Raw genomic sequence first — 23,717 nt, 5'->3', positions numbered from 1 at the left:
GGGTGTAAAGAGAAAGATACGGAAGCAGGAAGAGAAAGAATTGTATTTGCCATTTGACCTGCTTTGAAGTAAAGAACGTTTCTTTTGGAGGGGGAGTTGGGATAAAGAAGACGTTGTGAAATACCAACAATGTGGTCTAAATAATAAAAAGATGGCTGTCCTTCCTACAAATAAAATATGTATTGGAGTACTTGCAAGTGAATTATCTCACTTTTGACACATTCTGGCTAGGTAGAGCTCAGATGGACGAGGAAATGCATCTATACTGCATTTTTGCTGAAAAACAGAAAAGGCCTGACTTGTATGGAAAGGGTGGGGCAAGCATTGTCGATGCCAACATTCAAGAACACCATAAAAACTGAAGCAGAATGATGGGTGGTAGTTGAGTGAGATATGATGAAAGTTCGGTTGCCATTTTATTGAGAGCGGTTGAGAAATAGGCCAGATGGGCCAGAGTGAGATCTGTAGGTGTTTATGTACTCGCCGTGAAATTCAGCAGAGACTCCAGCAGTTTAAATTTACATTGCACAGGGAAGGGTCACTGCAGAGGCTGCTTCCCGTGCAAGCTTGCCTCACTAACAGAGCATGGAAAGAGGTGGTAACATTATCCGTGCCATACTGCGTTTTGCTCAAAACAGGCGCAGCATCAATATAAGCTTCAATTATAGACAAACCAAGTGCATCATGCTCAGCATTAGTGCAAACTTCCATTAAATACAGAACAAGAGGAGCACTCACAGCATTGGTGAAATCTTCCACATTTGTCCTCACGGTTGCGTGCCAAACAGATTTATGGTCATGCAGTCTGTGACTGTGACCAAGCTCTCTTATGTTCAGGGGCAAAGTTCACACTAAGTAAAACTGCTAAAACTCTCTAATCTGACCCATCAATAATTAGAAACAAAACATTAACCGTAGATGTAAGAAAGAGATACCCTTCAAGTGGCTGATTTGTGCAGTGTGAAAGGGTAAAATCTGGTATCAATCTTGACTTCCCTGCTCCACCAAACAGTGTTATCCTAAGCAAATACTGTATTTCACTAAGCCTCCTTTTAATTAGGTCGAAGCCTACCAGACAGTGTAGCTGTTTGGGTGTGAAAGGACTTCTTGCGGGCCTTCTGAAAGCTTCCCTGGGAATGCATTCTACCCATTGCTTCCCATTGGCTTTGTGGTTTGTAACTCCCATTTTCTGGCTTTCTATTTGCTGGCTTTGTTTGTTTTAGGTTGCATAGCATTTCTTCATCCCTCCCAGGGTGCAAGGCTTGTTCACCATTGCTCCCTGTATACTTCCACGTGTCCTCGCTTTCTGTAAACAGGCCTTTAACCCCTTGTATGCTCATGACGGAGCCGCTCCGTCATGAGAATCGGCTGAGCTGTGCTCATGACGGAGCGTTTCAGTCATGGCCCTGCCGCCGCGCATGCGCGGCGCTGATTTTGCGCCTGCGCGGCGCATTCTATTAAGCAGGCAGGGCCATGACGGAACCGCTCCGTCATGAGCACAGCGCAACCGCGGCTCGTGACGGAGCGGCTCTGTCACGAGCATGCGAGCACCGCTCAGCCCCTCCCCCCCCAGCGCTGCGGCGGAATTGCCGCCGCAGCGAAGGGGTTAAATGTTGTTCTCATCTTGTCACATTTGCTGTGTGTTCAAAGGCAGAGCTCAAATGTCAGGCTCTGTCTTTCAAGGGAGCATGCTATTTAATTTTCTTTCTCCGACTTCAAAGTGAGAGGATTAATGTGACAATTTTGACGGGTACTGGGAAAGAAAAAAAAAATTCTAGCACACAACAAAATTTAAATGTCTGTATATGAATTGTGCATACCTTTCAGAATACATCAGAATTAGGAAAGCAAAAATTAAGCACATTTTATTGTCATTCGGTAGTGTGGTGGAAACATATTTTAATTTGATCAAAACAAATCAGTACATTAGGTGAAGCAATTTTCAAACATTAACTTTTGTGAGCTGGACAGATTTATCAGTAAAACTGTATACTCAAATGTAATGGTCATTTCAATTGCAAATGTGTTGTCTCTAAAAGCAATGCTCTAACACACCATGCATACTCCACTCTACGCCACTCCACTCCAATCTATGACACTTTACTCCAATCAACGATGCTGCACTCTCCGACGCAACATTCCACTCCACCACACTCCACTCTACACCATTCCCTAGGGCACTCCACTCCAAGCCACTCCATGCTACGCCACTCCACGAAATTTGACTCCACTCTACACTATGCCACTTCACTATACACCACTCCACTCTATGGAACTCCAATCTACACTACTCCACTCTATGGCACTTTTCTTCAATCTACGCCCCTCCTCTCCATGACACTCTACTTTACTACACTCTACAATACTCTACTTTACAGCACTTTACTCCACTCTATGCCACTATACTCGACTCCAATCTATGTCACTTCATTCTAGGCCACTCTACACCTCTCCACTCTATGCCACTCCACTCCATGACTCTACTCTACAACTCTGCTACACTCTTTGCCACTCCATGACTCTCTACTCCACTTTATTCACTCTACACCCCTCCACTCTATGCTCCTCCCTTTACACCCCTCGGCGACACAACACTCTTCCCTACTCCACTCTACTCCCTCCACTCTATGACACCTTGTTAATGTATGCACATGCAGACGACCTAATCTTTGATGTCCCTCACACGGACTGGCCTGCAGAGGCAGTTCAAGGCCCTCGAAAGTCAATTGGTTCAAAAAAATAAGGCTAAAATAATGATCATGGGGCTTTAGGAGTAAAATCTCGATTTCAGTGGTTCTATAATGGTTCCAAACTTGAAACTGTAAAAACCTATAATTATTTAGGGATGAACATCTTCAACAACTTATCTTGGGCGAACCATGTTAAGGGACACATTTTTAGAACAACCGCTACTGAGTTTGGTCTCAAATGTTTTTTTCAACACTGTAGGGACTAGGGATAATCTTTTATTTACTTAAGATATACACAGCAAACATTCCTCCTATGGCATTATATGCCTTGGAGGCTCATTCAGCTGCTTCCCTGAAGAGATATGCATATATCGAATCTAATAAAAATTGTTCCAAGGTCTAGGGCAGTCATCATTCATAGAGATGATTAGATTAGAGCTGGCTTTATTGGTCAAAATTTCAAAGCATATGCACAGATCATACACTATGCCTATAGGTTAAGTACTGAAAACTCCATTAAAATGTACCTGGAATGCCTTCTCCCATGATTTATCAAATGTTTTAATATTTTCTAAACTTAATTCACTTAATACTCTGCAGACCAACTTAATCTGTCACATGAGGAACGCTTTACAAGCCTTTTGATTATTAGTGTATTGCGAAGAAAGTACATAGTTACGTTATTTTCGCCAAAAAACTGATTTGCAGCGGTAGAACTGAATTATGCTCCAGCAGGACTGTGCATGGATTTTGCTCAAGGTTGAGTGTGAAAGTGGATCAGATTCCTGAATTTTACTGTTAGGTATTTGCATTTGGACGAGGGTATTGTTTATTTATCAGATAATGTACTTTACCACATCCTGGCCATCTTGGATGGTTTGAGTCAAATCAACTCAAAATTCTTTGGGGACTGTTGGCAAGATCTCTCCCACCATGTCTGACAAAGCATGGGTATACTTCCCCAGAAAACAGCTGGCAATGACCGACTGGATGGATAGGCTGGCCGAGGAAAACATCTACTCCCCTAAGGTCTCAAATAATTTTTACTCTGTCAGGATGAGTTGATGTGGAAAGAATTGGGCCCCTCCTTACTGGTGGAAGTTTGGACCGCCAAACTCTCTTGTATAGGGTGCTGTGTGAGAGAATGATTGTTGCGTGATGCCTGCCTTTGGCAAAATGCCTGTATACTGGAGGACGGGCACAGGCCTGAGACCAGGTGCCAGTAGGGGTGTCAATGGGGGCCTCATTAAATGGGAATAAAGGCTCCAAAAAGTTTTTCCAGGAAGCAAAGCGTCTGTTAGAACATTGATTTTGACCACCGTAGTAGGCAGTAGCAAGCCGAAAATCTCCGTCGTGTGTCTCATCACCATGGTAAAGAAGGAACTTTCTTCAGTCACCGGTCCAGAACACAACCCAGTGACCGGGGAAGTGTTAACCCACTGGCTTCCCATATGCCCTGATATAAACTATCATCCTATATTGTTGGGCAATATACTCCCACTCATCACCATCATCATCATCCCCAAAGGCAGATTGGCTGTGGTCAGAGTCTGAACCATAAAGTTGTTGGAGCTCTAGAATGTAGCTTCGAGATAAAGGCATGGTTGTGTCTGAATCATAAAGCATTGGGGTCTAGTGCATCAGTATGGAATCAATATTTAACTTTGGTTGAGGGAGAGATGGTTTTGGCTCAGAGTAGGAGAGAACGATAGGCACCAGTGACGTCGATGTCACAGGGACCAGCATGGATCTTGGTAATGGATTGGAAGTCAGTGCCAGTGTCGAAGCGGAACCCAAGGCTAGCTCTGGAGGCACAAATGATGCCAAGGGCAGATTCCCAGTGGTATACCAACTGGAGGGCCCTGCGCATGCTTGGGTCCAGAGGGAGCCGGTAGGGTTCTGCAGATTTGGGACATGCCTCTTTAAAGGCCTTATATGTTGTGATGTCACCAACAGCCCCAGATCTCATAGTCCATTGTAATCATTTGCAGAATCGGTTCTTCGGCAGGGGCAGTTGACGGAGTGAGAGATCGCAAGGCACCTTGAAATAATTGCAGTTTCTTAGACACAGTAGCAGACCTGAAGTAATTACTGACAATCCCGTGGCACTTGCCCAAGTGTGCTTGAAACAGATTCTGCCATCACAGCCTTGGCACTTGCCTCAAGTGTAGTCATGCAGTCTACACCAATGAAGAAGATATTTTTTCCAGGCTCTTGCCACTAACTAAGGGTGCAGGAACTGATTTCGTAGTGGTTAGCCCAGCTGCACTTGAGCAGACTACAGACCTAAGTGAAGCTGCTGCCTCGAGGCCCTCGACCACTGGTTGACCGAGTAACTGTGTAGATCCCCAAACCACTGAGTGGAAGTGTGCCCAATCGCACTATACCATTGCCACTAAACTGGGAAGTCCCTAAAAGCAGACCAACTGTCTCCCCAGAAAGCAGAGTGCATTGAAACCTCTTTGGATACAACACTAGAAAAATTCCCTCATGACCTATCTGCTTTGAATTTTCAAACATTGTTTTTCATTTCACGTTTAAACTTTTTTAAATACACCAACACAGATACTGATTTATATCATTTCTTCAGTATATCTTTATTTCTTCTTGATTTTCTTTTTTCAATTACTTTCCATCATCATATTTGTATCCATTTTATATTTGATACAATCATATAAAGTGCTTCATTTCATAAAAAGAATTCATAGTACAAAAAATAGAATTATATACCTAACACAATTACATAACATATTCCCCATTGGCTTATAAAAACACAACAATGCTGTCAAAACTCCACTCACTCAAAATCATTCACACAAATTCATACCCTTTCACACAAATCATATGTATCCAGTATCTGTACAAATCTTGATATCCCGGGTAGGAGAAACCTCTACCCTCTTATTAAACCATGGAATGTTATATTAGGCTCCACGCAAGGTCGACGTGCGTTTCGGTGGGATTTCGACCACCTTCTTCAGGACCTATGCAGATACATACACTTCAATTAGTCAAACAGCCAGGGGATTTTTGACCTGTAATTTCTTTTCCCAAATTAATGGTTTTCGTCTGTTCGGACAATTCAAATATGGTTATAAACCTTGTTCCTTATTGTTATTATTGGTAGCCTAGAGTAATCGTCCCTGTAAGATCTGTCTTATCCCACTGCACACAATAGTTGAGAGAAGGAGCTTGTCATTTCCTGTATGGGTATTATCCTTGTATCCACCTCATTACATTAGCGATTTCACTTTTGTTTTCATTTATCTTGTTAATTTTCTGTTTATATCTTCTTTGACCTTCTCTCACCGTCGATCTCCTTTCACCACAGGTTCTATACCCGATGCCTTCGAACGACGAAAAAACTCTTTGGATACAGCCTGCAGCCCATCCCTCTGGGTGAATCCTAGCTCCAGAAAACTTCTAAGTCGAAAGGTAGAAATCTTCATTGGGCTCCATGATGACCAGCAGTCCATCGATGACAACAACCTCCTTGGCCTGGAAATCCAGCTTCTCTCACTCTGAGCTTTTCCTGCTTTCGTCGACAGCTTCACCAAGACCTCGTCCAGCGGCTCCCTGCCGTTGATGGCTTGTCGTTGATGCCTTGACCCACTGAGACCCTACAGTCTCATTAACCTTTTCACCATTTTTTTAATGTCAGAAGGTAATCCAACAGTGAGCCCAAACCACCTCTTGTATCTGTCCCGTGCTCCATCTCAATCAGCCTTAAAATTTGACTTTGACCCGGTTTCACGCGACCAGATACCCATGGTTAGCGCTTTGATCTTTTAGATTTCACTAATAACTTGAAACATGAATTACTCCGGTTCTACTGATTAGATTTAATTCATTCTGGTAGCACTTTATTTATTACATTTTACTTCATTTTTCTAAATTGATTTGGGAATTTTCTTTTGTTGTGTATTCACATTATTACTGTTTGTGTGTTGCATAAATATTTTACACATTGCCTCAAAGTTAAACCTGACTCCTTTTGTGTCAAGCTACCAGAGGGATAAGCACATGATATTTTAATGACTTCTAGTGATTCACCCTGACAAGGGCTTCCACCCCTCTCAAATAATAACCCAATTTATTACAGTGTGTATAACTGCAATGGGAGTGGGGAGCACATGCCATAAAACAGTCACATGATTTTCCCAAGAGTCGCCTGGAAGCCTGCAACTGGAACAGCTTTCTACATGCACTCCTGGAAATGTTTGTGAATTGCACATAAGCGTACATTTAAGCGGAGGCTTAAATCTCTGCACATACATTTAAACTTTTCTTGGTAATTGGACTTTCAGTATATTGTTTTAAAATATTATTTTGTGGTATATGATATACTTTTCACATTGCATATTTTTTTACTGAAAGAACCTTACCTGTTGCAGTTTGTCCATTGCTAATGAAAGCGCAATGGTGTGGTTTTCTCCTTGTATGGCAAACAGAATTCCACTGAATACCGCAGGGCGAAAGAGGAATTTGACTGTCAGTGACCATGCAGTGGAATTTTCGCCATCTCCTTTGTTTGGTTGGAATGCTGTAAGAGGCACATAACAAGTACTTGTGATGTGAAATAGAAGCAATATCCCTGTAGGTCACTGATATGGCAATATAACAATATACCCTACCATGAAGCATGTTTCCTTTTTGTCACGCACAAACTACAAGACCATTCAGTGCCCCTCATGAGGACCTAGTACTGACTGCATGGTAAAGGGGGTCCAATATTACCAATACCACAGAGTATTAGCACACTTTTTTTCTGGGCCATTATGAGTTGGCACACCTTGAATGGCAAATAGCATGCTGGAATTGGTGTCCCTGTGTGGGATCCTGATTAATAGAATAAAATAATAAATCTTCAACAAAGGTCCTATTTAACCAATGTAGGAAGATGGCTCTGTATATACTATACCAAATTAAGGTATGGTGTGCACAGAGTCCAGTGGATCCCCAAAGGTAGGCAGAGGTAAAAGTAGATAGGACCTTACTCTCTATTTGTGGTAGTGGGGGTAACAGTAAGGCTTTATCAGAGGGTAGTGTTAAGCATTTATTGTACACACTTAGGCAAGGAATGATGTCACACACTCAAAGACTGAACTCAGACTAATTTGTTAGTATAAAAATATTATTTAGTTATATTTTATTTTCTAGAAGCAAGCTAGGCCTGGCACAGGTAAGTATATCATGCTTTGCAGGAATTATGCAGTTAAATGCAATTTGAATGCAGTTGGATTGGTTTGCAGGTAAGTCAGTTGTTTATAACACAGTTGAATTACTTTTCAGATTACCTTTCAAGTTACTTTACAGATTACTTTTAAGTTACTTGTTCTACTCAGTGTGATATGCCTAGATATCTCACAAGTACATTTCCTAGAGAAAAGGTAGGTAAATCAGTTTTTGTACATTTGCAGTTTCTTAGCTTTTCATACAAACCAACTCCACACTTCAAAGATTTTTCAAAGAAAAGCAGTCAATGCAGTACTATGGGAGAAAACAGTGTTATTGGTTTAACAGTAAGTACTTAGGTTTTGGAGTTGTTTTTCTGGGGTTAGAACCAGGGCTCCCCCAGGGTCAAGGATACACTCTCAAAGCACCCTCAGCGTCACTAGGGCGGCCGGGTGCAGAGTGATGAAGCCCAATGTTATCCAATGGGGGCCAGGGGGCCTCCTGTTGGTGGCTGCTCACAAGCAGGCAACAAGGTTGTGGGAGCAAAGCTCCTGGACTTAAGCTCAGGCCAAAGAGAGATCCGAGTTAGCACACTAGCTGGACCCACAGCAGCACAGAGGCGGCCGGTGCAGAGTGCTGTTTTGGCGTCAGGTGCCCTGTTGTTTTTAATGGGGATTGCCAGTTTGGGTTTTTAGCTGCAGGCTCGGTCCTAGAAGTCCAGGAGGTGACTGGATGTAGGGGTATCTTTTGAGGTCGGATTTCACCTTACCGGGCCACTTGCAGTTGGGGGTTCTCAGTGCTGAGGCTGCAGGCGACGTCGGGGAGTCCTGGAGGAGTCAACCCGCAGTGGACTCCGACTCTGGAGCATTAGGGAACTTGCAGGGACTCGTGGGCCACTGGAATTTGGTAGTAGTAGTAGTACAAAGCTTTATTTTGATGTGAAATATCTTAAAAGGCACATTGGCGGTATACACCTGTTACAACGCAACTTTTACAACTACCTACCATTACAACGCAACTTTTACAACGCATACCATTACAACGCATTGCGCTGGGGGGCGCTCTAGGATAGGGAATAAGTTTAATTTACTATCCAATACCTTCCCTAGTGTCCACGGGGACTGGAGTTGGAATAGTAAATTATACTTACCACTATCCAGCACCTCTAAGCGCTATGCGTTGTAATGGTATGCGTTGTAATGGTCGCGTTGTAATGGTAGGTAGTTGTAATGGTATGCGTTGTAACGTCATACATCCCACATTGGCAGTTAAAAATACAATTCATTTTTAAAAGCTATTAGATAAACACTTAAACAAGAGTACAACAGTAAAAGAACATTAAACCAATTACAGCTTTGGACACAGTTAAAAAATAGTCGCCTTGTGAAATTAACGTAAGTCTTTCAGTCTGATCACCCACGCCCAACTAAGGAATTTAGCCACCCCACAAGCTACGGTGGTGTTAGGATCTGTCTGCAAAATTCTGAGGGCAGAAGAATGATTCTTGGTCTCAAGCTGCCAGCAAACAGGTTTTAACCATTTCGACCTGGGTTTATTATAAGCGCGACATACAAAAAAAAAGTGTGGGATAGTTTCAGGTGCATCGGTACAAAATGGGCAATCAACAGGTGTTTGGTTGGGTGGTTTCCATTTACAAGTGCGTTCACGAACCGGAAGAGTTCCCAGTCTGAACTGGATGTAAAGTGCCCTATCTCTGGGTTTCCTAATGAAATCCAGGTAGGGTTCAAGACGATGTACTGTCTTGTGTAGGCGGAACTCGTCTGTCAACCTGCCCAGGTTGGTATCTCTAGAATCTTGGGCATCAACCCATATCCAATAAGCTCTCTTAATTTCCAGTTTTGACACCGATACACCTGACTCCCATGCAATATTAAAGCCAATAGCCAGTAAAATCTTCTTTACCCTAGTAAGCCAAACAATTTTATGGGACCCCTGCATATTCATGACTTCTCTTAGGCCATCTGCATAGCTAGATAGCTCAGGTGTACGCCACAAACGGGCCCAATAGAGAAGCGGGCGCAAAATAATAAGATCTTTAATTGATCGGCGTCCCATGTCGCACTGGAGTGGTTTGGTTGGAGTACTCCCAGGTAATGAAACGAGCTCTCTAAAAAACGTATTTTCAGCCGTGACAAGGGGATCAACGTTGTTAAAGTCCCAGAGCTCAGCTCCGTACAATGCACTACCTACTGCTTTAGCAGCATACATCTCCAGTGCAGGTGCTATGGGTCTGGATATTGAGGCTCTATGCTCCCTCCCAATGACTCCCAGAACAAGCTTGTGATTCAAGGCCATTTTCTCAATGTGTGGGTGCCATTTCAATTGATCAGATATCCTTATCCCTAGATAGTCAAATGTTTTAGCATGCTCTAGGGGCACCTCGTCAAGTGTAAGCGTACAGTTGGCTTTCCTACTAGGGTTAAAATAAAGGAGCTTGGTTTTGGTTGTATTAATTGCCAAGCCCCTTAAGTTACAAAATGTACAGAAGCGATCTAAGAGCTTCTGGAGCCCCATTGGTGTTTTAGATACCAATAGCGTATCGTCCGCAAAGAGCATGGCAGGGACTTTGACACCAGCCAGGGTAGGGGCGTCAGCATCGATATCAGACAGAAATGAAACAACCCCATTAACAAACAATGAAAAGAGGGTCGGCGCCAGGACGCATCTCTGGCGGACACCTCTATTTACCGGGATTTTGTCGGTTTTCTGCTCCTGTGTACCCCACCGGATGCATGCATAATTTCCATCATGCATACGGGCCAACAAATTCAGAATGGGCAAGGGAAACCCCATCTCCCGCAAAACCGTCCACAGGCGCTCTCTGGGAACCAGGTCAAACGCGGTCTTTAAGTCAATAAGGGCCAAATACAGACCGCCCTAACCAATGGTTACTATCTTCCAGTACAACAAAACAAGCCTAAATGCCTGGTCAACAGTGCTTGTGCACGCCCTAAAACCTGCCTCCGCCCATGAAAGGATCATCTCCAGAAGGACCCTGCCAACCACCTTCTGACCAGCATCAATAAGGCTGATTGGACGATAGTTGGCAGGGTCTCCCCTTGGTCCCTTCTTATAAATTGGGATCACCTCGGCCCTTTTCCAAGAGCTCGGAACCGGAGACCCCTGGAGAAGGGCATTAATCAAAAGGGAGAAGAACTTAGCCCATTGCTCGATATTGGCACGGAATAGATCGCCTGGGATGCCGTCCTGGTCCGGTGCCTTCCCAGATACAATTTTGTTAATGGCTGCCTCGACCTCTTTTTGCCCTACAGGATCGATGAGGGACAAAGTGTTTACCATGAGTGATGAATTGTGTCCAAAGGGCCCACTTTTTTCTATTTCCCCTGCCCCTTCATACAGACTGGAATTTGGGTAATAAGTGTTGGGTGCAGTGGTGGTTCCAGGTGTCGGTTTTCTTTGTCCTCAGGAGGGTCAGAGTCTGTCTTGGGATTTTCTTTTGAACAGAGCTGCTGTTCACAGGAGATCCGATCTTTGTTGAAGGCGGTCAGTCCTTCCAAGAGTTCCGGAGGTCACTGGCTGCAGGACAAGGCGACTTTTGGTACAGAATCTCTGGAACCCGCAGACGGGCCAGCAGGGCCAAGTCAGTTCTTCTGTGCAGGCTCCTCTAGTGGGCGTCTTATTTCGTCCTCCTTCTTCGTATGTTACGGAAATCTGTCTACTTGGTTCAGGGGTGCCCCCTAAATCCTGTATTTAGGGGGCATTTTAGGGGTCTCGAGGTCAGTAGCCAATGGGCTACCGACCTTAGGGTGACTTCACCCTTGAGGTGATCACCCTACGTAGGCGAATGGGCAAAATCCCAAATCCTGATTGGAGAGTGCCATCCATTTGCAAGATGGAGGGCACTGAAGAGTGGGCTTCACCCCGCCTCCCCCACCTGAGGGGTGGGGTTGGCAGAGGCGGGCACACTTTCTGGGCTAATATTTTCCTCCTGTCTTCCCACCGAAAAGGAGGGTAGACAGAAAGGAGGCCTGCTCCTGATAACAGGAGAGGCTGGGGGGTCGTGTTACAGCAGCAGCAACGCCTTTGAAACTCCCCTGCCACAGATGGCTCTTCCTGACCTGGGGGAGGTATGACCACCTCTGCCCAGGAAAGGCTTTGTTTCTGGGCTCAGGTAGCGATGGCTCCCACCCAGGGAACCCACCAGAGGCTGGTCGTTTTTCCTGGAGCATCTCTAAGATGCCCTCTGAGTGCTTTGTATAATAAATCACACACTGGCATCAGTGTGGTTGGTTTTATTATGCTGAAACATTTGATACCAAACTCCCCAGAATACAGTAAAGCCATTATGGTGCTGTGGAGTTCGTAATGACAAACTCCCCGACCATATACTCTTTTATGGCTTTACCGAACTTACAATGTCTAAGAATTTACTTAGAGACTATAGGGGTACAGTGCTAGAAGGGTATCTTACCTATACCATACACAGTGGGTTGCAGGCATGGCACACAGGTATGTGTGCCATGTCTATTCTTCACTTTTCTCTGCACCAAAACACGCTGCCTGCAATGGCAGTGTGTGTGTTAAGGTATAGGACCTCTAAGGGTAGCACAATATGTGCTGCTGCCCTTAGAGGCCTTCCCTGGTCACAGTGACCTTGATACCCATGGTACCTTTTACACGGCACTTGCATGGGGCCAGAGAGGTGCCAATTAGAGGTACACAGGTAGAGTTTGGGGAAAGAAGACCGGCACTGGGAAGCAGATTGGGAGGGACCCAGGTCACATCAAGCCAAAATGTATCAGAAATCTCGCAAAAAGTGTGGGGGCGGTTACTGCAACAGAAACCAAGCTTCCTACAACCACACTATCCAAATAGTTTTACTCCTATTATACACACTTTCCCCACCTCCATGGGGTCAGTTGTCCAAAACCCAAACACATAACTAATTGAATTTAGAAACAAGTGTTAACAGAAAAAAAATGTAATGCGGAACCAACAGAACTGTCTGGACTCTGCACGCCTTTCACAGGTAAACGCTCCACAGTATGTGTCAATTCAAGTTAATTTATTCATGTTTTGGAACTCCAAAGAGATCCTCATAAAAAAAGATCATACGGATAAAAACATGTGCTGTTTCTGTAACAAATTAAAATTCCTGAAAATCATTGAGACCTATACAGATTCAGATCATTTAACCCAAAATTCATATAAACAGGTACAGCCTGTATTATTTCCCTAAAACATTAAAAAACATAAACATAAAGTACATTAAGAGGGCTTAATTTGTAAAAACAATATGTGCCAGGACTCTCCACAGGAGGACACTGCAGCCTGCACCACAAATTGTCCCTGCCCTGTTTCCAATGATAGTGACAACACTACTACTAATGATCACTTTCCTACAAATGGGACAATTCGACCAATTTTAGGCCGCCAAAATGGCGTGCGTGGCAGGAAAAGTCATTTTTAATGCATATTGAATTAATAATTACCTGTTGTTGTGGTCATCTCTAAATTTGCCAGACTGCACCATCTTGTGGCATATTGTCACATGCACTGGTGTGGATAATTAAGTGCCAGTGCCGAGCAATATAGATCACCGGCTCAAATTAAGCACTGATTAAGACATACCCAAATTCAAATCATTTGGCACAAGGTTCACAACTAGACAAGCATAAGTTTAAAAAACATTTAAAAAAGTTACACATTCATTCAAGAAATACTTTATTCGGTTCGAATTTTCAAAACCATAAAAGTACAGACATATATAAAAAATGGTCCAGAAATCAAAGTACATCATTAAGAAAAAAGTTACAATTAGTGATGCAGCAATATTAAAAACGTTACAGAATAAAAAACCAAGTTCAGTTTTACAATACACAAAATGGTTGGTACATGTTCTACACCCAATTGATCTTTTTGCCCAGTCTCATCGCAATAGTTAAAAACTTGGCCACATTATAGATTTCCCAGATATTAGTTAGCATCTGGAGATATAATACCGCTGGTTTAACCTGCCTGAAACCTTTCCCCTTCAACAGGGGGATAATGAATTTTTCCCTAATAGTTTTAAAGTGGGTACAAAAAAACAGGAAATGGGCAGTGTCCATAATTGAATAACCGTCACAATTACATATACTCAGTTCCGAGTCCCTGGTCCAGCCAGGGCGACCACAGATTAGCAAGTGAACCTTATTCAAGCGGAACTTGGTAAGAAGGTACCTGTGACTTGGGTTATTTACAGCTTTCAAGTAAAGTTCCGGTTCGTGATCTGAGGAAACAATCAGTTGATGCGACCTAACAGAAGGTTTTTTCAACTCCTTGCTTTCTCTGTCCATTCCACTATGTAGCAAAAAGGTATTCTTTGCCCATTTCAGATCAGCCTTTACGAGGGCAGAAGGGTTGTGGAACAGCTCAGGCCTGCCCAGCTTAACACAAAATTGTTCAACATATTTTAGCCAGGGAATCTTGTTCCAATGGTCTAGTTTAAGGCAATCCTTCAAGATTTCATGATTAACATCAAGCTCTGGGTTGAGCCACACAGATATCCATTTCAGGAGGGGAGCCATCGCAATTCGATCCTCCAGAAAATCCACCCCGCATTCCTGATGTACAATGAAGTTTGCTGTGGATTTTGGTAAAGAAAGAATGGACTTCAAAAAGTTGTCTTCAATCACTTGGAGAGATTTAGCGGGCATGAAACCCCACAGGTCCGCGCCATACATGGCAATAGCTATGCATTTAGCGGCGTACACTTTTAGGACAGCCTCTATGGGCTTCACCCCAATTTTGCGTGAGAAACCAAGGACTGCAGATATAGAGCGTGCCAAGACCTTTTTTTTCTCCAAAATTTGGGGAAGCCAAGTGGAGCGATCATCAAACACTACACCCAGATAGGGGAATCTAGAAACTCTAGATAATTTGTGGCCATTACAGTGGAGAGAGAAGGCAAGTTTTTTGGCCTTAACATGGGGTCCAACCACCATTACATGGGATTTGCCAAAGTTGATACTGAGGTCCAGATTTGTCATAAAATTATAAAAAGAATTCAGCAGACTTTGCAAACCCACAGCAGTTCTAGCTATGAGAGCCGCATCATCTGCGTACAGTAATGCGGGCAATGTATATTTCCCTGCTCTAGGTATGTCTTTACAGGCTAAACCCAGTATTCCACCCAAGTTATTAATGTATAAGGTGAACAACAGGGGAGCAAGGATGCAGCCCTGCCTAACACCATTAGTAATATGAATTTTCCCTGTGCAATTCCCTTTTCTGTCATAGCGAACAGTAGCGGTAAGGTCCTTATGAAGGTCTGCTAGGAAGTACACGATGTTTGGATCGATACCTATGCTGAGAAGCTGGCCCCACAACTTGGACCTGTTCACTCGGTCAAAAGCCGAGGACAGGTCCATAAAGGCGATAAATAGGGATCCAGGCTTTGCTTTAGTGTATTTTCCGATCAGCAATTGTAGGTTTAAACTCTGATCAATGGTGCTCCTTCCCTTTCTAAAACCATACTGAATGGGGGAAAGGGTATTAGTCTCCTCTAACCATTCGGTAAGTTTACTGAGGACCACTCTCCCTATGACCTTAACCGCAGAATCTATCAGGGATATCGGGCGGTAATTTCCCGGTACCCCCCTGTCTCCTTTTTTGAAAATAGGGACAATTACAGATTGGGACCATGAGTCTGGGATACCTGTTTTAAAAATGCTGTTGAAAACTCTAGCTAAAATTTTGGACCAGAATAAAATATCCACTTTAAAAAGATCAGCTGGAACCCCGTCCGGCCCAGGAGCCTTGTTGCTGGTCATTTTTTCAATGGCTAGGCCCACCTCTTCCTCATCTACCGTTAGGCTATACGGGAGTTGATATAAACTGGTCGTGTCCTCAGCCCCGTTAGCTTCCTGCTCATACACAGATTTAAAGTGCGTATGCCATTTGTCTTCTTGAATACCACAATCTAAATCACTATTGCATGTGTCCGCAAAATATGGTTGGTTGACCACGGCCCAGAATTTGGCGCTGCTTTTCAGGACGTCAGTTGAGGTCAGATCAGCCCAAGCATCCTCTCTGATCTCACGCCGCCTTTTCTCAATGGTGGTCTTATATGCTTTCCTGAGGGTAGCCACAAGTTTTCTGTCTACAGGACTTGTTTTTAAAGCTAGTTTTAATTTGTGGTTAGCAGCAGAACATTTACTATCAAACCAGCCTACCCTTTCCTGGTTTTTCCTTTTACACTGTTGTGTCAGGTTGGACACGATGTTGACGCATACCCTTTTATACGCTTCTAAGACCTCAGTGTCCCCCGCCTGGTCGTTTAAACACAGTTCAAAATCCTCCTGACTATTTATACATAGATTGCCAAAAAAATCCGCAGGAATTATTTTGCACCATTTGATTCGACGGGCCTGGTCAGTTGGTCGTAAGTCACATTTGTCTACCAGACTCAAGCTACTATCGTTAAATTCAAATACATCTTTAACTTTTAGTACAACAAGATTGTGGTCACTAAAATGGGACCTTACAACGGTATAACAGATAATATGACTGCTATAACTACTGCTCAAAAAAATGTAATCAATGGTAGACCCACTGCCATGGCCCGTAAAAGTTGGAATGCCCTCTTCCCCCCCAGGTGGCAGCATTAAACCATTTTCAGCTAACAGAAATTCTAGGAAAGAACCCTGATCTGTATGTTCAAAATGGATATTCTCATCATCTGGGGAACCAAACAGAAGGTTCGGAGGACAGTCTTCCTGGCAGCCGTGGACATTGAAATCTCCTAATAAAATAACAATACAATTGGCCTCCATGGACTCTTGGAACTTAATTAAAAAAGAGTTTAACCTCTGCAAATTATCGACTGAGTGTTCTCTGTCAAAAGAGTTATAGAAATTCACTAGTAATACAGCGTTAGAGCTCCTGTGTGTAATTAAAACTGCAAGGCAGTAGGGGCTACCAGTGGGAATTTCTTTATAGGTGCCTGAGATTTTTGCGGATATCAAGGTAACCAGGCCACCTCTAGCCCGCCCTCTCAATGAATTGACAGCTGGGAGGAAGAAGGTGGTGTATCCATCCAATGTGAGCAGATTTTCAGTCACCCACGTTTCCTGCATAGCGATAATGTCCATAGTGCCTATGAGGTCTCTCCAATGGGGGTCATCGATTTTGTTCCTGAGGCCCGCTATGTTCCATGTGGCCATTGCGATCACCTGCCTGCCTCCTTTGTTCCCATCAATTGCAGACAGATCTGTCCCCCCCTCCATGACCTGTTCTATGGTAAACGTTCGCTCAATACTTGGATCAGGATTTGAGTCTTGTGGGGGGTGACTACTCTGTGAGGTGGTGTGTAGGGCGGTTAACGATTGTGTAACATAGTGACCCAATGTTTGTCAATCTACCCAGTCCATAAAGGACGGGTGATCGTAATGGTTGAACGTTGGGACATTAAAATAATTTTCCTGCCCGTTTGCGTGATGATAGTCATGATATGGATGTTTATTTTGGGGGCCAGCGAAAAAACCACCCTGAAAAGGTCCAGCTCTTCTTCTCCTGACCACGGTCCACCCATCCTCACCCCCCTCCTCCCAGCCACGTGATTGAGCCTCCCAGGGGGGATTATACCTCTGTCTATAGTTGGACTCCTGAGGGCCCTTTAACCAACTCCATCTTTTGTCGGGTTTGTTCCCTTGAACATAAAAGTAGGAGAGAGGCCTGGCAGTGACCGTGCTCGCCTGATGGCGCGGTGTACCGGTACAGATGTAATTTACTACCTGTGGGTGCTCAAAGGTGACTACCACGCAGTCACCTTGTAGGTTTTTCCTATTTCCTCCCACCCAAGGAGTTCTCTCTACCATTAGGATGTTACTAGGCATGCCAGGCGGTAATGGAAAGTTTTTATGTTTAAAGTATTTTATTAAGGCACAAAAACACGGGGAGGGGAGCAGGAGGTCAAGCAAACATACAGTACAAGAAGCGGAACGTTGCAGCGAGTCAGAAGAAAAGCAGGGAGGCAGGAAGCCCCAGAGGGTAACAAGGCAAATACATAAGGCAATAAGGCATTGTGAACGACCCCCCTGTAGACCCCCACTCCCTAAGCAAGGCCAAGCCCGAATAGCACCCCGCAACACAGTAAAGGAGAAGCATACCGTACCACCAACCCCCCGACCCCAGAAAGGAAGAAGAAAGGAGAGCAAAGGAGGAAAAGAAAGAAAACAATACCCCAACATCCCCGTCCGAAAGTCAGCATTAGAAGCATATAACCCCTCTTCCCGCCCCCAACCCCCGGCCCCCAATCCGCACAGTCACTCCGCCGCAGCTGCCGGCGGCGTCAGCCTAAGGAGGCGCAAATACCGTGGACACGTGAGCTCGTGAAATTCCGTGGACAGCAATGCCAAAAAGGGGTGCCAGAGCTCCTCAAACTGGTCAACATTCCCAGCCACCGTTAGCGACATCTTCTCCATGCCCAGTACCTGCCAGAGTCTATGCAGCCAACCAGTGATAGAGGGGGCAGTAGGGGTGCGCCAGAGTATCAGTATGTTCTGAACGGCTGAACCTAGCGCAATCGCAATCTGCCTGCCCCTGCGGGATTTCAGCGGGTACATCAAGTCATTGGGGAGGCCTAGCAAGACATACGCGGGGAAGCGCGGAAGCTCGATCTCAAAATGCCTATCCACCTCGTCTAAGACTTCCTTCCAATAGGCAGACAGCACCGGGCACTCCCAGAGAATGTGCGTGAGGGTGCCCTCCTGTCCGCAGCCGCGCCAGCAACCTTTATCGCCTATTTTGCGCATCTCATAGAGCCGCTCCGGGGTGTAGTACCAATAGGTGGACACTTTAGTGAAGGTTTCCGTCAGCCCAGTGTGGTACGCAGAGTGCCTCGCCCGATACGCAATCCTGTCCCACTCCTTGTGACTCAGGGTCCTGCCCAGTTCCCTGTGCCAGCGCGCCCTCCCTGGGTTATGGTAATGAAACGGCGGGGGTTGGAGAAATTTATACAAATCAGTGATGAGCTTGGCGTCCGAGGTCCGGGTTACCAACCATCGCTCGTAGGGCGTAATTGAACGGGCAGCGACGTCACGCACTGGGGGTTGAAGAGCCCAGTGGCGGACTTGCATGTAACGCAGCCTGTCCCCCTCCGTCAGGCCAAACTCCTGTCGGAGCTGCTGGAAGGGGAGCACGCCCTCCGGCCCGTAGATCTGGAAAAGCGCCCTGCAACCCGCGCTCACCCAGTGGGAAAAAGCTCCCGGCTCCAAACCCGGGGTAAAGTCCGGATTGCCAGCAATGGGAGTGAACGGCGATGGAAAGGTGGTGAGCTCACGCAGCTCACACACCGCGTCCCACACTCTTAGCGGGACCCGGGTGATAAAAGAGGCGTAGAGATTAGGCGGGCGGTGAGCGCGCCGCAGGAACGGGACCTCCTGGAGGGTACGGCCTGCAACTGCCTGGTCCTGAAAGAGCCAGTGTTTATCCGATTCCCACCGGCTCCACTCCACCAAATACCGAAGCTGCGCCGCCTGAAAGTATCTCCGGAGGTCCGGGACTCCGAGACCCCCCGCCTCCGGGGCTAGCATGGAGAGGACCCGCTTCATCCGAGGCTTACGGCTCTGCCACACAAAGCGGGATATGTCTGCCTGCGCCTGCCGTATCCAACCCACGGGGGGCTGGAGGGGCAGAGCGCGGAAGAGATACAGGATCTGAGGCAGTATCGTCATCTTCACCGCTGCGATACGGCCCAACCACGAGAGTAGGCCCTTGTTCCATCGGCCGAGTTCCTCTTTAATCTTTTTGCCCAGAGAGGAGTAGTTAGCTGCGACCATGGCAGGCAGGGAGGGAGCAAGCAAAATTCCTAGGTAAGGCACCGTGGAGGAGGACCACTGCAGAGGAAAGAGACTCTGAAGGTCCCGCCTGGTGTCAGCAGAGAGCGACACATCCAGTGCAGCCGACTTAGTCATGTTCATTTTAAAACCCGCCACACGGGCAAAAGCGTCCAGTTCCTGGACGCAGGCAGGGAGCGACCGCTTGGGGTCATCCAGGGTCAGCAAGACATCGTCCGCGTATAAGCTGACAGTGTGCGTGTATTGCCCCATCTTCACCCCAATAGCGTCCGGGTTATCACGAATCCTCTGTGCAAACGGCTCCATATAGAGGGCAAAGAGGAGCGGCGAGAGGGGGCAACCCTGTCTCGTGCCGCGCTCAATGGCAAAGCAGTTGGAGCTGTGTCCATTGACACGCACTGACGCTGATGGTCTCCTGTAGCAGTTAAAGACCATAGTGCGGAACTTCTCGCCGATCCCCAGTTTCCCAAGGACCAGCTCGAGATATGGCCAATGAACCCTATCAAAGGCCTTCTCCGCGTCGACTGACAGCAGCATCCGCTCCCCCGGGATGCGTGAGGCCTTTTCCAGCACGTGCGTCACCCTCTTTGTGTTGTCGACCGTCTGCCTACCGGGTACAAAACCGGCCTGGTCTGCCTCCACCAAACCTGGTAAGTGTAAACCCAATCTGGCCGCCAAGATTCCGGTGTAAAGCTTGAGGTCCACATTTAGGAGCGAGATGGGCCGGTACGAGCCGTACAGGGTCCGGTCCTTCCCCGGCTTGGGGATAACCGACACCGTCGCTGAGAGAAGGTCCGGCTGGATGGCTCCCGGCTCGGAGAAGGAGTTGAACAAGCGAGCCAGTAGAGGCGCGACAGTGGGACAGAAGGTCTTGTAAAACAAGGCCGTATAGCCATCCGGGCCCGGGGCTTTGCCATGCTTCAGCCGCGCAATCGCGGAGATGACCTCCTCCACGTGAATGTCCCTCTCTAGGTGGTCCGCCTGGGAGGGGTCCAGGGCCGGGAGGGTCACAGACTCCAAATAGGCCTCAGCCTCTCCCGGTGGGGAAGGCTCCGCAGCGTACAGTGCCTCGTAAAAGGAACGAAAGGTATCTGCCACCTCCGCGTCACCGGAAACCGGGATCCCATCCACTCCCACCAGCTCCTTCACCACATTGCGTTGCTGCGCAGCCCTGAGCCTATGGGCCAGGAGCTTACCGCACCTGTCTCCGCCGGTGTAAAAGGCATGCTTCAGGCGCAGCGCTGCATACTCCGCCCGATCTAGATCCAACGCAGAGAGGAGTTTCCGTGCCGCCTTCAGCTGCTTCCAGACACGAGGAGCCCCCGTCCGGCGGTGAACCTGCTCAAGCTCCCGGGCCTGCGCTGTCAGTTCCTCCCTCTTGCGTTGGCGTTCCCTGTTTTCCGCCGAGGAAATGGAGATAAACTCCCCTCTGACGACCGCTTTCAAAGCCGCCCACTGCGTCGCCAGGGACGTGGCAGAGTTGTTATTGTGGGTCAGGTAGTCCTGGATGACCCCCTCCACTCGCTTTACGACCGATTTCTTATGGAGAAGCGTGTCCCGGAGCCGCCACATCCCCCTAGAGGGGGGGGCCGCCGGCCAAGCAAAGATTCCGGAAACCGGTGCGTGGTCGGACAGGGACAAAACCCCGATGTCCGCCGCTGTGGCGGCCGAACGACGCGGTCCGCTCACCAAGAGGTAATCCAACCGTGAATACGTGCGGTGCGCGTGGGAGAAATAGGAGTAGTCCCTATCGGTGGGGTGCAGGACGCGCCAGAGGTCATGCAGGTCCATTTCCGCAAGCTGGTCCTGCACCGCCCTAGAAAGCTCCCCTGTCTGTGGAAAGCGTTGGGCAGACCTATCCAGGGTGGAGTCGAAGACCGTATTCAGGTCTCCCCCCAAGATGATATGGCGATCGGGCGAGGCAGTAACGTCCACCAACACTGATTCCAGGAAGCGATCCTGGTGGTCATTCGGGCTGTATGCCGAACCAACCGTAAAGGCAACACCTCCCAAACGCATGCGATACACTAGAAGCCTCCCTTTCTGCTCAGCATGTTTATGTAACACCTCCCCCCTGAAGGAGCTGGCTAAAAGAACGGCCACCCCAGCAGTCTTAGTCGCAGCAGAGGAAAAGAGTTGCGTGGGGAACTTGGCAGAGCGCAACCTATGGCAATCTTTGGAAAGCAAATGGGTTTCCTGCAGGAGGCAAATATCCGCCTGCGACCCCTCCAACAGGGAAAGGATCGCCCTACGCTTCACGGGGTTATTCAGACCCTTAACATTAAGGGTCACTACCTTCAGGGGCGGCATCGCCTCCAGGGAAACAACGCGCTATGCAGCGAGCGAGGGATCAGCGGAGGGGGCGCGCGGGGCAGGGGCGCAGGGAAGGCCGGAGGCAACATCGCACATGTTCGGACCACTTCGGACGGGACCCCCCCCACACCAAACCAACAGTTAAACCCACCCAGAACCAACCCATGGCAACCAACCAAAGTAAAAAAAAACAGGAAACAACACCCCATAGTCTCAGTCTAGCCCTAATGGGCGAGTCTGCAGAAAAAAAGTCAAGTGGACGTCCAGCCACACCCCCCCCCCCCCCCGCCCCCCCAGCCCCAGCTCAGTATCGTCAAAGCTAAGAGTCTCTCCCCCCGGAAAAAAGTTAGGCCGTTAGGGCCACACCAGTAGCTTCAGGCAAGTTCCTGGCCGCATTCCTCAGGGCCTCCGCCATTTCTGCTCTGATGGTGGGCGAGTCTGGACGACTCGCCGTCGCTGACGATTGGCGCCTCCTCGACCTCCGTCGGCCCCGCCGCTCGGGGCGCCGCCATGCGGGTGTAGCCCCTTCCTCCTCCGTAGCAGTAAGGCCCAATACTCCACAGACATCTTGTAAAGAGCGCAGCTGATGCAGCACCCCATTCCATCGAAAGATAAGACGGAAGGGGTGACCCCAGGAATAGGGTGTCTCATGCTCTCGCAGAAAGTCCGTCGCGATGCGGAAAGACCTGCGCTTCTGCAGTGTGATGGCGGACAGGTCCTGATAGAGCGCTACAGGTCTTTCTCGGAAGGTCAGCGGCTGCTTCCTGCGGGCCTCCGTCATGATGCGCTCTTTTAGGGGGAAATCCGGCAGGAAAGCCAGGATATCAGGCGGGGGAGCCGATGACTGGCGCTGGCGGCCCACCCTATGCGCTCTGTCAATGCGGATCGGGAAGTCCGCTTCTTCCTCCAAGATGTCGCGGAACAAGTCCTGCAGATAGGCCACCAGGTCCGCACCCTCATCCGCGGACGGAACACCTCGCACCCGAATGTTATTCCGCCTGGACCTGTTCTCGAGGTCTTCCGAATGGGCCTGGAGCTCAACACATTGCTCCCGGAGGCGGAGGACGTCCTGCTGGAGATGAGTTATCTCTTCATCGCGACGCTGGGCCGTCGTCTCCACAGCATCGACCCGCTCGCCCAGGCCCTCGACCTCCCTGCGCACCTCCCGGACCTCTCCAGCCACCTCGGTCTTAAGAGTTTGAAATTCCTCCTTGAGGGAGCTGAATAAGTCCTCCATGAAGGACCTCGTGACTGGTGGCTCGCCCACGGCTGCGTCCGTCGATGTCCGGGAGGCCCCTGGGGACGGCTGTGTCCTGTCGCGTAGTTGCTGGGACCTGCCGAGCATTTCCGGCAAAGTGCGATCCCCTCGTGCCGCGCCACGTCTCCCAGTCATCTTGGCCCCCGGTGAAGCCCAGGGTCAGTCGCTGTAGGCGAGCGCCACCGCTCGCGGGCACCAGATGTGAGGCCCTCGTCGGGGACAAGGGTAGTGCGTCACAGGCGACAAAATGGCGGCCCGGTCCTGGGCAAGACGACCCCCGGGTCAGCGGGGCAGGCAGCAACGTCCAAAGTGGAGGCCTCCAGCCTCGTATTCCCCGAGAGGGCAGTAGATGAGTCGGTGCCAGGACAAATCGAGGCTCTCGTAGAAGAAGGGTGCGGGCGAGGGCCACTGGGCACAGCTACACAAAGACAAGATGGCGGGAGGGTGGGACCCAAGGAG

The 23,717-nt window shown here is 47.8% G+C and overlaps 1 protein-coding gene across 1 annotated transcript in view; it reads right to left on the bottom strand.

Moving 5' to 3' along the window:
• The window catches only part of LOC147683214 (growth arrest-specific protein 6-like), a 250,454-nt gene that overhangs the window by 64,616 nt on the left and 162,121 nt on the right, over positions 1–23,717 (bottom strand). The window contains exon 6 of the mRNA XM_086943699.1: positions 7,076–7,233. Coding sequence (XP_086799825.1) covers positions 7,076–7,233 — 158 coding nt within the window. The remainder of the gene's footprint in view (positions 1–7,075; positions 7,234–23,717) is intronic.

The sequence above is a fragment of the Lissotriton vulgaris genome, chromosome 11 (assembly GCF_964263255.1).
Source record: "Lissotriton vulgaris chromosome 11, aLisVul1.2, whole genome shotgun sequence".
Classification (NCBI taxonomy): Eukaryota; Metazoa; Chordata; class Amphibia; order Caudata; family Salamandridae; genus Lissotriton; species Lissotriton vulgaris.
Note: the sequence above shows the minus strand (reverse complement) of the source record. Positions and strands in the feature narration are given on the sequence as shown.